Here is a 16,162-nt window from a genome sequence, read left to right on the forward strand (position 1 = left end):
AAAAAAAAAACAAACCTGGCCTGTCTGAACATACCTAAAAATCTGAATCCACAGACAATCTTCAAAGGCAGCATCTTCAAACTGGCACACTTCACTCGCTCCAGCTACTGCCTGTGACTGGGCTGTTAGCCAGGACCCACATTTAGTTAACAAATTCCAGGACTGTCTGTTTACAACACAATACTCCCGGGTGTAACTGTCAGGAGCAGGAAGACAGCAAGGTACATCTTTTATCTCTTCTGAAAAGGGAGCTGCCGGTTGGTGGGGCTACCCAGAAAATTACCAAAGCGGGTGAACACAAATCGGGATAGCATGCTATCCACATGTGTACTGAAGGGATTAGAGTTCTCATTTAGGTGGGCAAGGCCAGATCCCACACAGCACAATGGTCAAGCAGGGTCAGGCGGCCATACTGCTGACCAAACTTCTGGCTCACTAACCCTGCCTCTGCTATGTCCAACATGCTACCAGGTATGGTGAGCCTGTTAAAAAAAGATGAAGTTTTATTCTATGTATATGTGTGTGTGTGTGCAGGTGCCCATGGAGACTAGAAGATGTGTTGGAAGTGGAGTTACAGGTGGTTGTGAGCTACCTGATGTGAGAGATGCAAACCAAACCTGGAGCCTCTGCAGGAGCAGCAGGTACTTTTAACGACTGAGCCATCTCCCCAAGTGTCTGGGGGCCATACACATCTATATTGACCTCTTTAAAGTGTGTGATCGTAAGTCTGTGAACATCTGCTGTATGCTCCACAGTTCCCTCTAGAGCATCTTCATGCTGCCTTGTCTAGCTGGTTTTCTGTGACTGCCTGGAAGGTTTGTTGCCGTTCCCTTTAAAATTTGGAGACATTTTCTGTGACCTAAGGTAAACATGCTACTTCAGACTATGCTCTCTGCATGGTGCTCTGTGCCCAGTCAGCTCATGTAGGGCAAGGCAAAGCTGTGCATGCCAGCCCTGCTTATAGCCTATTCTGCTCCTCAGTCCCTCTTGCTTCTCTGCCCAGCTCTGAGGTTCCTTCCGGTTCCAAGATGGGGAGCAGTAGCTTCAAAATGAGTGTGTCCTCCAGCAGGAGAGCTGGTTGGGCTTTCAGCATGGAAGGGGAGGAGGAGCCTGACACCACCTTCTCATCTGAGTATGATGCTGGTGCTGGCCTTCAGCTCTTACACATGCTCTCTTCTGTCTCAGGATTTCACTCTAAACCTCTCTGGGAGTTCCCTATTCTCTCTTGAGCTTTTTAGTGCTTTCTGGATGGTTTGAAGCCATAGTTTGGTTATATAAAGCCAAAGAGCCCAGCCCTTCTCCCAAGAGACCAGTAGCACAGACAGCAGGTAGGGTCAATGCCACAGTAATGTAGGGCTGTCCCCATGCTCCTGCACAGGTGGCCTTTGGGAAGGACTTGGCCAGCTAGAGCCTGCTAAATTAAGCTCTAGCTGTCTCTCAGGTGCTTGTTGTTTTATTCCTTGGCATCTTAGGCTTTGTGTAGCTTCAACTACGAAGTTGATGACTAGAATTCACTCACCCAAGAAACAAAGCAATTTCAGCTTTGCCAACTTGAGCTAACATTTCATAATTTTAATCCTCACACTTTCAATTAACATATGGACGCATCACATTCATCCATAAACAAAAAAGGGGGAAAAAGTAATTTCTTTAATGTACACTTGGGAAAGACAACTGTAATCTGGACTTGTAGCTCAGAAGTGATGCAATTTAATTATCAGAGCAATTTAAAGCTACCGAGAACATGATGGGCAGTTGAGAAGTTGTTTCATGGATAGCTCTTTTCCTTTGCTAGTCACGGTGTTTTCAAATTCTTCCAGAGGCTGGCACTCAGCAGGGCTTTGTTACCTATAGGACTCACTGGTCTCATCCACCCTGGGAGAGCCACAGAGGAGACTAAATTTTAAAAAGCAGACACAACAACTTTTATAGCTGGTCTACTTTTTCCACATTTAATTAGAGAGAAAAAAATATTATTTTCCTTAAAAAACATTAAAACTCAAAATAAACCAGTTTGAAAGAAAGTGAAATGCTTTGTATTGTTCTAAGAATAACAAGATGTAGACCCAGGTCCTGCCTATATCAAAGATCTTGTAATAATCATAACAATATATGCATAAGAAATACTGAGAATAAGGCCCATGGTTCTGGACTGGCAAGATGGCTCGGCAGGTATAAGACACGAGCCTCCAAGCCTGACACCTGAGATAAATCTTTAGGACCCACATGGAGATATTTACATCTCTATGGTCCCCTCTGATAAACAAATACATATATGGTACATTAAAAAAAAAATCCATGGCTATATGCACGTCAACAGAAGCTCCTTAGCCTAAGATGGATTACTTATAATAAATCTAGAGCTATCATGGTAAAAACCAATCCCAAACACTGAAATATAAACCAAGACTTTAGCTAGGTGGTGGTGGCACACATATTTAATCCCAGCCCTCAGGAGGCTGAGGCAGGTGGATCTCTGAGTTTGGACCAGCCTGGACTACAAAGTGAGTTCCAGGACAGCCAGGGCTATACAGAGAAACCCTGTCTCAAACAAAACAAAAGAAAACAACAAATGAACAAAAAAAACCCAAACCAAACCAAAACCAGACTCTACAGGGAAAGTAAGCAAGGGTTGGAGGGTGGGATCAAAATAAAACCCCAAACCAAATCAGACTCAGAAAATGATACAAGAAAAGTCACCCTCCTTTCCCCTCTATTCCCAACAACTCTTGAAAAGGATTGAGAAAACCAACAAACTAAAGACTTTTATAGCCATACATAATGTTTTTTGTTTAAAAAGGTAAGAAAAGGAAATGGAATAGATATCTTAGGATATCTGCAAGAACTTAATAACTAAGAAAAAAACCACTGTAGAAAATTGCTAGTGGGGAGCCTTAGCATGGAGAGATCCACAGACAGTGTCTGGTTACATCAGTAATTCTATTTGAATCTGGTGACAAGGCATGTTCAAATCCCCAGAACAAACAACCGACGTTACTGGTCTATATTAGGGTTAATTAAATAAGCAGAGTGGAAAGTAGCCAATATGCTACCAGGTGCAATTTTTCTGTAGGATTAAACTTCAAAACTCAGCGATTTCACACTTGAACCAACCGGTTAAGTCAACAGAGTGAGATGAGTCAATAGCTGAGCACAAAGCTCCTCTTGCTCTCCAAAGATCCAACACTGGAGAGTGACTGGATTGACTTTGTAATTTATGACCTACTAGTCTAAAGCTGTGGAATTAATTTAAGAATTATACATTCCCAAGTACATAAAGATAAAGATGTTGGTTTTAAATGTTATTTTTGCATAAGTTTACTTACTGCCATATAAGCATTTGTTCCAACATACGTCTTGGCTATAGAATTCACCAGCTATGAGACAAAACGGTCTGTTAGAACAATATAAAGATAATGTGGAAATAAAATGGGCAATTATTCCCCATTTAACCTACAATCAGCAGTCCTATAAATCAACTAAAAATTATGTAAAAGGGAACAAATTCATCCACAAAGGCATTAAAAATGATTAAATCTCTCTTTTCTTTTGGATGCGATTTCCAATTTAAACAAGCACAGCATTATGGCTTATAGCAGATAACCTTAAACAATTCACTTAAGCGCGATGCTCAGAGCTTTAGTGCCCCAAACCCGCCTGAAATAAAAAGTCAATTTGAAGTAGAATCTGAACACCCTCATCTTTCAGTCATATAGCTCAAGATGTGGATGGAGCCCCACACGTTCCCAGAATGAGATGAACTAAGGGCGCTGGAGGGATAACAGACTTTGACAACTCATAATGCAAAGATGACCTTTGCTTTGGTCTTCGTGTTTGGCTGGGAGGAAAGGTGGTTGAGATTCAAATCAACATCACAGCACGCGCATGGGTCACTATCACTGGGGTTCTCAGGGGAGGCCCAAAATGGAAATTAATTAAAATTGGTGCAGCACATTGTAATGGCCCTCCACCATTGTTGCTCCCAATATTAATTTTTATTGTGGGCCAGTTGGGCTCCCTAGACACGGCTCCCTCGCTGTCCTCCCTTTTGTCTGGCCAGAGCGCTTTTGTAGCCAAGCTGCATAGCAATGAAGTTTGCTATTCGTAAGTAGTAATTACAATATCAGCAGTTTTTACTGTCATTAAACAATGAACAATCATATTCTGATGAAAGAAACTCGCTTAGAGATTAAAAATGAATAACGCCTGCTGGCCAATGAGCGAACACTGTTTGAGTCCCTGTTTGTTTGTAAGCTAGGTGATTTTCAATCTACAGAGCAGGCTGAACAGAATAAAGACCTACCTGTGTGCTCACACCAAAGTCACACAGCTTGACCTGTCCGCCTGTGTTTACGAGCATGTTGGAAGGCTTCACATCTAAAAGGGATCAGAAAAACTCCAGTGACTGACTTCATATTGGCATGGTCTGTTTTTAAAAAGCACACATGCATACCATGTAAGACTGCAGAAATGGCATCCTAGGTCACCCAAATTTGAATGACAAATTTATTACAAAGTTTTTTTTTTTTTTATCTGGAAGCAGGTCAAAACCTATTTAAATGCAAGTCCACTGAAACTTTGGCTTTCAACAACAGGAAATACATCCATCACTCTAGCCCCACACTTTCTTGAAAAGAACGACTGGATAAGAAAAAAAATGCAACCTTTTACAAAGAATATAAATAAAAGAGGGTTAGCTTACATTGTATGTGTAGCTAAATTATGGCTCCCATTGAAGAAATAGTAAAACTAAAGGGAAATGGGAACACACACACACACACGCACACACACACGCATGCACAAGACAGAAAAATGACACAGACATCACTGGTAGCAGGCCCTAGTGGAGGGAAGCAATGTGAAAGTGACACATGACACCATTACCTGTGTTTCAGATGACAAATGTTATTTCAAATAAGACTCAGAAATTGATCTAGAAGATGTGTGCACACACATTCATGCACATATCAACTTTCCTTTCATTTCCCTTGCCATCCCCATTATTTTTCCTTCCCCTTTCCAATGTCATTGCTCTTACAGTTAACAAAATAATTGACATAGCTTTGCCAAGGCAGCCAGTCAGTAAATAATACACAGGGCACCTGTGAGCATCGTCAGGGACAATAATAAGCCTTTTTCTGGAATTTAGGGAGGTCACAAAAACCATCCAAGCAAAACAAGAGCCACTGCTTTTGCTGGAATAAATGGCACGTGCTTTAACATTAGCACATGCTTCAACATTTCATCTTGAATAGATAGTAGCAGTAGTCTAGCACAGGCACCTAGTTATATGCATTACCTTTGACTAACCTCAAAGAGACAGTCTCATAGCTTTGGTGAAATACCTAAAAAATAATTCTGCAGATGAATTAATCTTCCATAATCTTCTAGCCTGCACTAGGGTAGCCTATCAAATTATTTTGCTAAGAGTGTGCATTTAACTCAAATTTGAAGTTCCAACTCTGTAACTGACAGCTAATGGGCCCTTAGGATGCTCAGGATGTAAGAGGCAGGGAAGAGGGGGCTTTCCTATACACTGGCTCATTGTCTGACATTAGAAGGCAAACTCCATGGAGGCAGGAACTTGAGTGTCTTCTGCTGCCTGCCTCATTCCCAGCCCCTGAGGACAGGAAGGCAGTGGCCAGTGGATGCTGGCTGAAGGAGGAAGCAGGGTGAACAAGACCCGCGACACAGAGGGTGACCGCTGCTTGGATGTGCCTATTTTGGTGATAAGTGGGTAAGTGCAGAAGTCATGCTCTAACAAACACAGGGGTGTGGAGGGTTTAAGTTCATCTACACAGGGTGGCATGATCCCTTGCCAAGCAGCTCAACTTGTTTTTCCCTGATTCCCATATAATTCTTACAGCACTATCATTGAACCCTTAAGTATGCCACTGACCACACCATTTCTCTCCTTAGAAATAAGATTAAATATCTTCCTTGACACGCTCTCACTCTCCAAGAACAGAGCTGTAGGTCTCTGTGTGCTCTGTTTCTTGTTAAGAGAGTCTTGCTGTAGCTTTGGCCGGACTCTGACTTGTCCTTGCTTGTTTTCTGTTGCTATGATAAACACCATGACCTTGGGGAGGAAAGGGTTTATTTTATCTTGCAGCTTATAATCCATAATTAAAGGAAGCAAGGCAGGACCTCGAGCAGAAATTTGGAGGCAGAGACTTAAGCAGAAACCATGGAGAAGTGCTGATTATTGGCTTGTTCACCTTGGCATATCCAGCCTTCTCATTACATAACCCAAGACTATCTACCCTGGGCTGGTACCACCCTCAGGGTGGTGGGCTAGGTCCTGCCCCATCAATCAATCAATCAATCAATCAATCAAGAAAGATTGCCTACAAGACAATCTGATGGAGGCACTGTCTCAACTGAGGTTTCCTCTTCCTAGATGACCAAGGATGTATCAAACTGACAAAAGAGAAAAGAAAAAAACCAACCAACCAAACTAACAAAAACACAGGCAGTACACCTGCAGTCCTCCAGCCTCAGCCAGAGAAGGGCTGGAATTACAGTAAGCATCACCACACCTGGGACCTGTTGAGCTTTCAAGTGTGCCCCGGCAGTCTGTAGGACATAGCATTGCCAGCCCAGTCGCCCTCTGTTGAAACTCATCTTAGATTCTACTTAACCTGCTTTCATTTTGCAAACTGAATTCTTCCCCACCACCCAAGGCAGGGATGCTCTGTGTCTCTGTCCAGCCTGGGACTCACTCTGCAGACCAAGCTTGAACTCAGAAGACGGGAATTAAAAGCATGCACCACCACTGCCTGGCACAAATCGAATTCTTATTAGGGCCCTCAATTTAGGATGTTTTTCATTTGGATCATCTCCTGTCTTTTAATTTTAAACTTAAACTGATCTGGCTACCCTAAGTGCCTGCCTCCTTGCTGCACTGACTTCTTAGTCCACCATCATGATTTCTTTTGATTTTTTTTTTTTTTTACAGCACTGACGGAAGCTCTTGCTTGGCATGGAACGGCAATGCACAGCACAGTTTACTAGATTATTTACTACACCAGTGTCATCACCACAAGAAAAATTCACAGCGATGGAGTATGTGCCACACATCTTCATTCTTATTTCCTCTACACACAGGATCTTGCTTACTGGGTGAAGTTTTAAAAATAATATGTTAAATTTACTACTATAAATGCCCCCTTCCAAACAAGAGCTTAAAGCACTGTCTGAACAGAACGGACTCCTTTCACCAAGTCTGTGGATTCAGGTGGAGACAGCTGTACGGTGGTCTTTCCCACCACGCTCAGACTTGCCATGTGACTTTGGACTTGGTTTGTAATATTTTAGCTTCTAGGTCTACAGGGAGATAATAGTTCCTTTGTCAGATTTGAAAAACTATGAGGATCAGCTGAGACAGTGGATAAAACATTGCTTTTTAAACTGTCGACACTATAAATCAAAGTAGAAAATAATTTCCAAAGTAAGTAGAATCTATAAAGCCAACTTGATGCTGAGGAAACATTCTTGCCAGATCTGTGCATGCGTTCCTCCAGGGGCTACTGAACCAGTCCCACCAGTGTTACACTGCTATAATCTGTGTTCAATACAACAACAAAGTGATTCTTTAAGACCTACGCTAGCATTGCCCATTCTCTGCCCAAACCACTGAGGGCTTTCCCAAATCAACCAGAAACATGAGGCTGCCTCTCCTTAGTCTCCAAGGCTGGATGTGAGCTGATGCCACTCTGCCTCCTGCCCTGCCCACTCTGGCTCACCTGCCAGCACTTCCTCCTCAGTGGATCCTAAGACTAGAATGTTCTGCTCTCTCATTTAGGCAGGGCTATTCCTATACTTTCCTTAGATTCCTGCCTACATGTTACTGTGTAACAGGCCTCACAAGCCGAAAGCTCCCTTCTCTTTCCCCTGGCTTAATTCTTTCTTTAAGGTTTAGCATTAGTGACACCCTGTATCTCCACACAGAAAAAACAGCCCTTCCTGTTCCTCTGCTCTGGAAGGGAGCTCCATGAGTCACAAGCTGCACTCCGTGTCTGGAGTGATGTCTGGTAGATGTATAAGCATTTGCCAAGTGACAGAGAATGAATGATGCTCCTTGAATGGGCTGGCATGCTGAGCCAGAAGAAGTGTGCATTTAGCTTGAGAAGGTAGTGCATCTTTGACCCAGAATATTCTTTAGAATGGGTACATTCCTAACTGATGGCCTTCATTTTGAGATGAGTTCATAGTTATTTAAAAATGTTTCCACAAGAAATATTTACGGTTGCTTTACCATGTAAGGACATGGTAAGAAACCTGAGTGAGATGCTGTCTCTGGCCTGAGAGCACACCAACAGTAATGTAGGAGTTGCTGATATGTCCCAAAAAACCGCTCAGGAGGTGGTCTACAGCTTAAGCATTCTTTCTCATTCCCATTCTGAACAGGATGATTTTTACAAATACAGTGAGTCATGCAACTAAGTGGCTCCCAAGCTTGGCCATGCTTCTAAAACCTAATGCTTTGGGGTTTCATATCAGATAGACTAAATCAGAGACTAGTTCACTAGAGACTTGAACCTGGATTCAAGCCAGCATCAAGAAAAGACCAAAAGAACACATGATTCTTTGCTTCTGAGTAATCATCTGAAAAGTTAAGATTATACCAAGATTTTGTTGCCCTTGCTGTCCCTTAATTCATTTTTAAACACAAGTTTCCCTCAGCTATTTTGCACATTGAGAAATCTGACAACTAGGCGACCATAACTGAGAAGGGACATATTTCCATCACCTCTTAAGGTCTGCTGTGTTCCACTGTAGCCCATACCGCCCTGTGTGTGTGTGTGTGTGTGTGTGCGCACATGGGAACTTTCTAGAGTTGCTTCTATCCCTTTACTATGTGAGTCTTCAGGTGTGGCAGCAAATGCTTTTACCCAGAGCCATCTCACTGGATCCTTATTTAAGTTTTATTTTAGTACATCACCATTGTCTTGACCTTTCAACACAAGCCAACTCAAACCTTTCAAAGCAGTGGTTTTGACCTTCCTAATGCTGGACCCTTTAATACAATTCCTCTTATTGTGGTGACTGTAACAATAAAATTCTTTCTATGCAACTTCATAATTTTTGTTACTTTTATGAATACTAATGTAAATATCTGATATGCAGGATGGTCTTAGGTGACCCCTGTGAAAGGGTCGTTGGGCTCCCAGTGGGGTCATGACTGACATGATGTGAACCACTGCTTTAAAGGCACAAGGGAGACTGATTACATTAGGGCTTCAGTTGTTCAGCTGAACTAAATGTGAATCCAAATGACAGAATTTGAAGGAGAGTATCTTTAAATGTGGGCTAAGAATAACATCGCTGATATACTCATTGCCCTTACTACATCAAGTTTTCATATCAAACATGCACATTTTATTTCTCTCAGGAAGAGCTCTACAAATACTGAGATACTTTTGTTTCCCAAAAGCCACAGATATCTGATTGGGTCTAAAGATTACTGTAAAGAAAACAGTTATATCTGTGTTAATTTTAATATAATGCCAACTTATGGAAAATCCAAGTCATAGAAGGCTCGCTGCTTTTCCTTCAAGTCACCTAGCACATCACGGTCTGCCTTCTGTAAGCAAAGCACAGAAAAAGCAAGTCATTAAATGACGGAATATAAATAGGAACCATCAGGGCAGATGTAAGTCATTTTGGTTTAATCAGGCCATTAATTATTAGGGTTTATCAATTAGTTTTATTGAAGGCAAGGGAGCTTAAATGAATGGAAGGGCATTGATTTTAACTGAGACATCTTCTCAAAGAAAATACAAACAAGGATGCAGAAGCCTGGAATTGCAGGTTCGTTTCAAACCTTTAAAGAGGCCATGCTTGTATTACTGCTGTGTAAAATCTTTAATGAAAAAGAGAACTAGCTCTAACCCTTAAGCATGAGATGTTATTCGCTTGTGTTCCCTGCTTTAAAAGCTGGTTCCCAAGAAGTCAGTATCATGCTCCAGAAAGTGAGAGGATGAACAGTACAAAGTGGCTTGTTTCAACGCCCCGTGTTCCAGATCACTTGCTATGGATGACTTAGAGGAGTCAGGGTAGATTCTGTTGGTCAGGGGAATGCTAAGTGGGTGATAGTGCTGCCTCACTGAGTTCTCAAATGCTGGCAACTTCTTCTTCTTTTTTTTTTTTTCGAGATAGGGTTTCTGTGTAGCCCTGGCTGTCCTGGAACTCACTCTGTAGACCAACCAGGCTGGCCTCAAACTCAGAAATCCACCTGTCTCTGCCTCCCAAGTGCTGGGATTAAAGGCATGCGACACCACCGCCCAGCTGGCAACTTCTTAAGAGCAGAAATATTGGCTATCAACTCAGTCCTCCTGATATCTGGTTATATCTGGACATATTCTCAGGTCTGATCTTCCCATATAGACATACAAAGATTGGCATGGGACTTCAGTGAGACCGTGCTTAGCACTGCCTGACATAGAGCTAAGTGCTTGATGTGTAAATGCATAGTTTGTAAATGTTCTTAACACTTGAATGCACTGTACATATTTTAAGCTTCGTCTGAGGTACTGTGCCAGACCCAAGTGCTAAGTGATATTAACTTTCATTATGCCAACTCCAGCTCAAAGCAAGCTTCTTCAAGAATGGCAGGTACTGTTCACCTGAGGTCACAGAGGAGCCAATAATTATCTAGTCACATCATGTGTCTGTCATCAAAATATTTCCCCAGTCCCTCAATGAGACTTCCTAATGGGCTGGACTTATTAATGATGATGTCATGAATGTGATCTGGAGGAGCAATGGATGGCTGTCACAACTTCTGACCAATAATGTGAAGTGGTTAGACAACTGAAAAAAATTGCCTGGAACAGGAGGAATGGAAGAATTTACAAATCGGGTCTTGGGTCATGTTGAGGACCACAGCAGTCCCCCTGGTCTAAGGGGTCTATAACTGAATAGAAACTAAATTATCTCTGAAAATTAAATATAAGTCATATGGTGATTAAATCAGGTAGTCTTACCTACTCAGAAATCTGAGGTAGGAAGATGGCTAGAGTTTAAATGCAGCTTGGATGATTGTGAGATCCTGTCTCAATCCCCGCCTCTGATTAGTGACCATAGAGTGCTGTGGTCACAGTGCTACCCTATCTCTAACAAAGCATGAAACCCCAGGTAGTAACACTGCCTGCACACTGCACAGTGATGGCAAAGGCCAAGTCCTTAAGCTCTGAGGCTGTCTGAACGGCCAGCTCTGCCCCACACACCAACAAGTGTAAGGTTTTGGCTGGGGCCCTATGGGTTTGCAGAGGAACTAGCGAGGTGACTTTCTAGTCAGAGCAGACTCTGTGTATGCTTTTGTCAGAAAGGGAAAGCCACACAGGTGTACTGCGACCTCTGTGTGACAGCCATTTGCCATAGGTGTTGGTGGCAGCACTTGCTGATCCCTTTTGATCTCCATTGTATGTTTATAATACTGGCTTGCTTGGTCTTTCCAGGGTGAGCCTCACTGGGTACCTTTAAAAGCAGGCATGGTAAAATTCTTTTTATTTTATTTATTTATCTGTGTACTAGTGCACTATTCAGGGGTGCATGTGCCATAGAGGGCATTTTGCAGGGGTAGGTTCTCTCCTACCATGTGGCTTGCAGGGATGGAACTCAGGCCATCAGGCATGGTGGCCAGGAGTTTCTCCACAGAGCCATCTCATCAGCCTGCATGATATAATTTTTAAGGAAACACTAGTCAGTTGTATAATGTGCCATACAGTTCTGTTACAAGACCATGTGGGAAGCAGAACTAAACTTTTCTTTGATGTCCTTCCTCCATAAAGCTCCACTCTCCATTCACTAGGATCGGGGGGGGGGGGGCACATCAAGTAGGTTTCCCCTCTTAGAATGTCCCCCATCCCTGAGCTGGGGCTCTTCAGCAGTATCCCTTCATTACGTTTATTGTCTTATAAAAAGATAATACTCAATATATCTCTCTAGTTATTTCTTGGGGACTGCCCTCTAATGAGTGAGAACAGCAGGTACAATTAAATACAGTCTGTGGTGACACTGCATTAGAGTCATCCGCACACAACAGGAATGCACAGAGGAGAAAACCACACTGCAATATCAAAGCTCCTCTAAGCACTCCATCATAGAATAAAGGGTGGTCATCCAAGCATCCTTGCAAAGGCCCTAAATAAAATTAAGCAGCATAATTAGCTATTGTAAATGGCAGCTACTGTCTGGAGCCTCATGATTCAGCTTGAAGGAGACACAATATATGGCTTTCTCTCCTTTGTGATCTATAGGAGACCTCTGTAGGGTTAATATTAAGGACACACAGGCCTGGGCCCCTCAATTCTCCTTTCCTTCAAATTTTATTTATTACTGTTTTTATGGTGCTAGGGCTTGAACCCAAGGCCTTGTATGAGCAAAGCAAGTGCTCTACAATTGAGCTAGGTCATTCATCCTCTTTCCCTAAATATTTCACAGGAAGTAAAAGACTGCCTGCAGTCTATACATATTGTCCATGTGTGGGGGACACTAACTGTGGAAGAATTGACCCCTGGGAATCTGAAGAGACAACATTCTCCCCTCACCCTGGAAATCGATGCTGAGTCTATCTAAGATGCCACTAAATGAAGATCCAGCATTATCAATGCTCCTTAGCAGGAGAAAAGGATGAAGATGTGGAATGTAGAATAAATAAAAAGGAGGGCAGCATGTGCAGGTGGATCCTTTCAAAGAGGAGACACAGTTAAGGTAGGTAACGCTTGACACTCACTGTGTGCTAGTCTGAGCCATCGTCACTGACATGTGCTCTTTCATTTGAGCTCACTCTAACCCTGAGACAGGAATCATGATTAGCCTCACGTGATAGATGAGGAAATCAAAGCTCAAATTAATGAAATTACTACATCATGATGCCACACCCTGTCACTCTGACACAACCCTCTAGCCTCAATGAGCTGCATCTTCCTCAGATGACCCCCGCTCGAGTGCACTAATGTGGCTGGACTACTACTGTACCAGCTTTGCTATTATCAACTGGGTAATTTTAAGACATTAAGGGAAAAGCAGTCTAGATGCTTTCCTTGAGTGCCTTCCTCCTATTTCTAATAAGCTGGATTTCTCTGTAAGGAAAGCCATGCTCTCTCACCTTCCTGTAGCTCTTTTGAAAGAGCAACGGTTTGAATTCCTCCACCGTGCTCTGTATATGTGCTTCAGAGGGGCACAGGTGACCCCTGGTAGGGTCAGAGGTGAATTAAGGGATCAAATCAGACTGTACCCTTCAGTCCTGTCCTCCAACAGCTGCATGAGACGCTGACCATGGCTGCCCCCCTGGGCACTGAGCAGGTCAGCAAGCCTCTGGACATCCATTTCCTCATTTACAGATAGAGGCACAGACACTGTCCTCACAAGGCTGCTGTGAAGACTAAACAGAATGATATCCACATAAGGTGCATTACAGCAGCCCCAGAAGATATGTAATACTTGTCAGCAGTCCCTTAGTCCTCCAGAAGCAAACACTATCTGGTCCCCACAGTGATTGCCACCTTCAGCCATGCCCTTGAGGAAGGGTGGCTGTGGAGCCTGCTAAGGTAGCAGTCCATTGACTGGGCAGAGTGTGCCCCTGATGGCAAACCTCTTACCTTTTATTACTACTATGAACAGCACAGGGATGCTTTACAGCTTTAGGGACTGACCTAACTGGGATGGCTGGGGAGACACAATAGACACATGCAGAAGAGCTAGGCTTGGGCAGGCCGTGTGCTCTGAATTAATTTCATACAGCTGAATAGAGGTGGGTTTCTTGTATGCCTTTTTTTTTTTTGAACAAGGAGGCAGGGTTAGCTAATGTTGGTAGAAAGTCTATCAGTCTCTACTCAACTCTTTGTCAACACTCATACATAGACCAGAGGAAGGCTTTGCTAGTCCCACAGGTCTGAGGCACTGGGGTCCTTGAGAAGGCTGTGCTCATGTCAACATTATACAGTCATTCAGAATGTCATTCAATCCTCCCTCAAGATGACTTTGAAGTAAGTCACACTACAGAAAGTTCCAGGATAAAAACATCCCAGATGACCGACCCGTTCATCTGATAAATAAGCGGGGCACATGGCCACCCTCACCGGTTCCCTATGGCCACATCTCCCCAGATGTTCCTCTCCCTCTGAGAAGCTTTGAAACTTCAGATTTACCTAGAAGACAAAACTCAGAGGCAGATGACTGTGTGACTTATGCAGTGCCTGTGACACGGCTGAACAGGATCCTGTGTGTGTCAACAGTGGGATCATCTATGAGTCAAGTCACACACAACCATCATGAAAGTTACTTTAATCCCAACCCCCTCACCACACAGACAGTCTTAGAGGAATAGTTACCTGCATTTCCCGTACACACACACGCACACACACACACACACACACATTTCTTAGTATATATCAATATACATCTTCTTAAATGTTGTCCTGGTTAGCATAATGTCAACCTGATATGAGCTTAAATCATCTGAGAAGAGAGAACCTCAATTAAAAATGTCTTCATAAGACCAGGCCATAAGAAAACCAGTAGGGCATTTTCTTAGTGATTGATGAGGAGGGCCCAGTGCCTTGTGGTTAGTGCCACCTCTGGACTGGTGGCCCTGGGTTCTAAGAAAGCAGGTCAAGTAAGCTGTGGGGAGCAAGGTAGTAAGCAGCACTCTTCCGTGACCTCTGCAGCAGTTCTTGCTTCTAGGTTCCTATCCTGTTTGAGTTCCTGACCTGATTTCTTTCAAGGATGGACTACAATGTGGAAGTGTAAGCCAAATCAACCCTCTCCTCCCCAGGTTGCTCTTGGTTATGGTGTTTTATAATAGTGATAGTAACTCCAACTAAGACAGTGTTTTTTGAGATAACCATAGACTCACATGTGGTTGAAAGAAACAATAGCGACATACTGTGCTGGTCTCTATACAGTTTCCTATAGTGGTAGCATCTTGTAAAAACTATACAGTACAATATAGCTACCAAGGAACTGAAGTGAAAACCCTCTCAAGCTAGAGAACACTTCCATTCATAGGTCCCTCACTGTGCCCTCTGTAGCCAATCCCTGCCCTCCTAACTCCACTTCCTCAGCCCTGGAAACTACTGATCTGCCTTTCACTTCTTTAACTTTATCATTCAAGAATGTTATGTAAACTCAACTATATGACTTCAAAACTTTGTGATTGCCCTTTTCACTCTGAATACTTCTCAGCAGGTTTATCCAGTTTGTTGACATTACCAGTCTTCCTCCCCACCATTGAGCAGTATCCCATGGTAGGAATGCACTAAGCTTATTTAATCGTTCCCTTGTCAGAGGACATGCAGGTGGTTCCCAGTTTTGTGTTAATGTGGACAAAGCTGAGATGAGCATGCATATACAGGTGCTGTGTGGACCCAAGTCTGTATTTCTGAGTTATAAGGGTAGCTGTGTGCTCAGTTTTTCTGGGAAATGTCAACAGTGGGCTATCCCTTCTCTCACTGCTGCTAACAACTGACCTAACTTCTCTGCGGCCTCACTGGTATTTGCAGTTGTCCCTGTTGATGGAATCTCGTGTTGGTGATTTATGTGATTTTTTGCCACCTCTGCATCCCCATGCCCATTATCTAAATAGATTAATTTTTTTGTTCTTTCTGTTGACTTTTGTAAGTTCTTTATAAAGTCTTGGCACATTTTTTAAAAAACAGAACAGTGTATAAGTAACAATGTATAGAATTTCTTATCTTTTAAAAACCATTATTATGCATACAGAAATCCCTGTGATTACCCAAGGCAAAGAGAATGAATGACCAATAAAGGCAAGAAGGCTTAATTTCTAGAAATGTTCACTTGTGTGTCAGAGCTGGAGAAAAATCAACAACTTGCACTCATTAAACTGGTTTGTTTACCTCAGTTAATTGGCTAAGTCATCTTTTCTCATGAGTTATGATCTATTATAGCACTGCCATGGAATGCCAACATGTAAAGGATATTTAACAGGAGCCAAGGTCTAACAGTGGCTCTCACCACTAATACTTGTTCAACACAAACAGCCTCTGACAGATGCGCCTGACTAAGCAGCCCCAGCACTAGGAAGAAGGCGCCCATCCAGTTTTCCCATCATTACCCTCTGCAACATAAAACCAACTGGGGATGACTCCTTTAAATTGACTTGGATTGCTCAAATGCTAACCAGTCCTTGAAA

General features: G+C 42.8%; 1 protein-coding gene across 8 annotated transcripts in view; it reads right to left on the reverse strand.

Annotated features, from left to right (window-relative positions):
* Positions 1–16,162, reverse strand: part of Map2k5 (mitogen-activated protein kinase kinase 5) — a 215,282-nt gene that overhangs the window by 99,603 nt on the left and 99,517 nt on the right. For all 8 annotated transcript variants that reach the window (XM_031343241.1, XM_031343240.1, XM_031343239.1 and 5 more), the window contains 2 exons: positions 4,304–4,377; positions 3,327–3,377 (listed from right to left, as the gene is read on the reverse strand). In XM_031343241.1, the coding sequence (XP_031199101.1) occupies positions 3,327–3,377; positions 4,304–4,377 (125 nt within the window). The remainder of the gene's footprint in view (positions 1–3,326; positions 3,378–4,303; positions 4,378–16,162) is intronic.

This window comes from Mastomys coucha, unplaced genomic scaffold (assembly GCF_008632895.1).
Source record: "Mastomys coucha isolate ucsf_1 unplaced genomic scaffold, UCSF_Mcou_1 pScaffold23, whole genome shotgun sequence".
Lineage (NCBI taxonomy): Eukaryota > Metazoa > Chordata > Mammalia > Rodentia > Muridae > Mastomys > Mastomys coucha.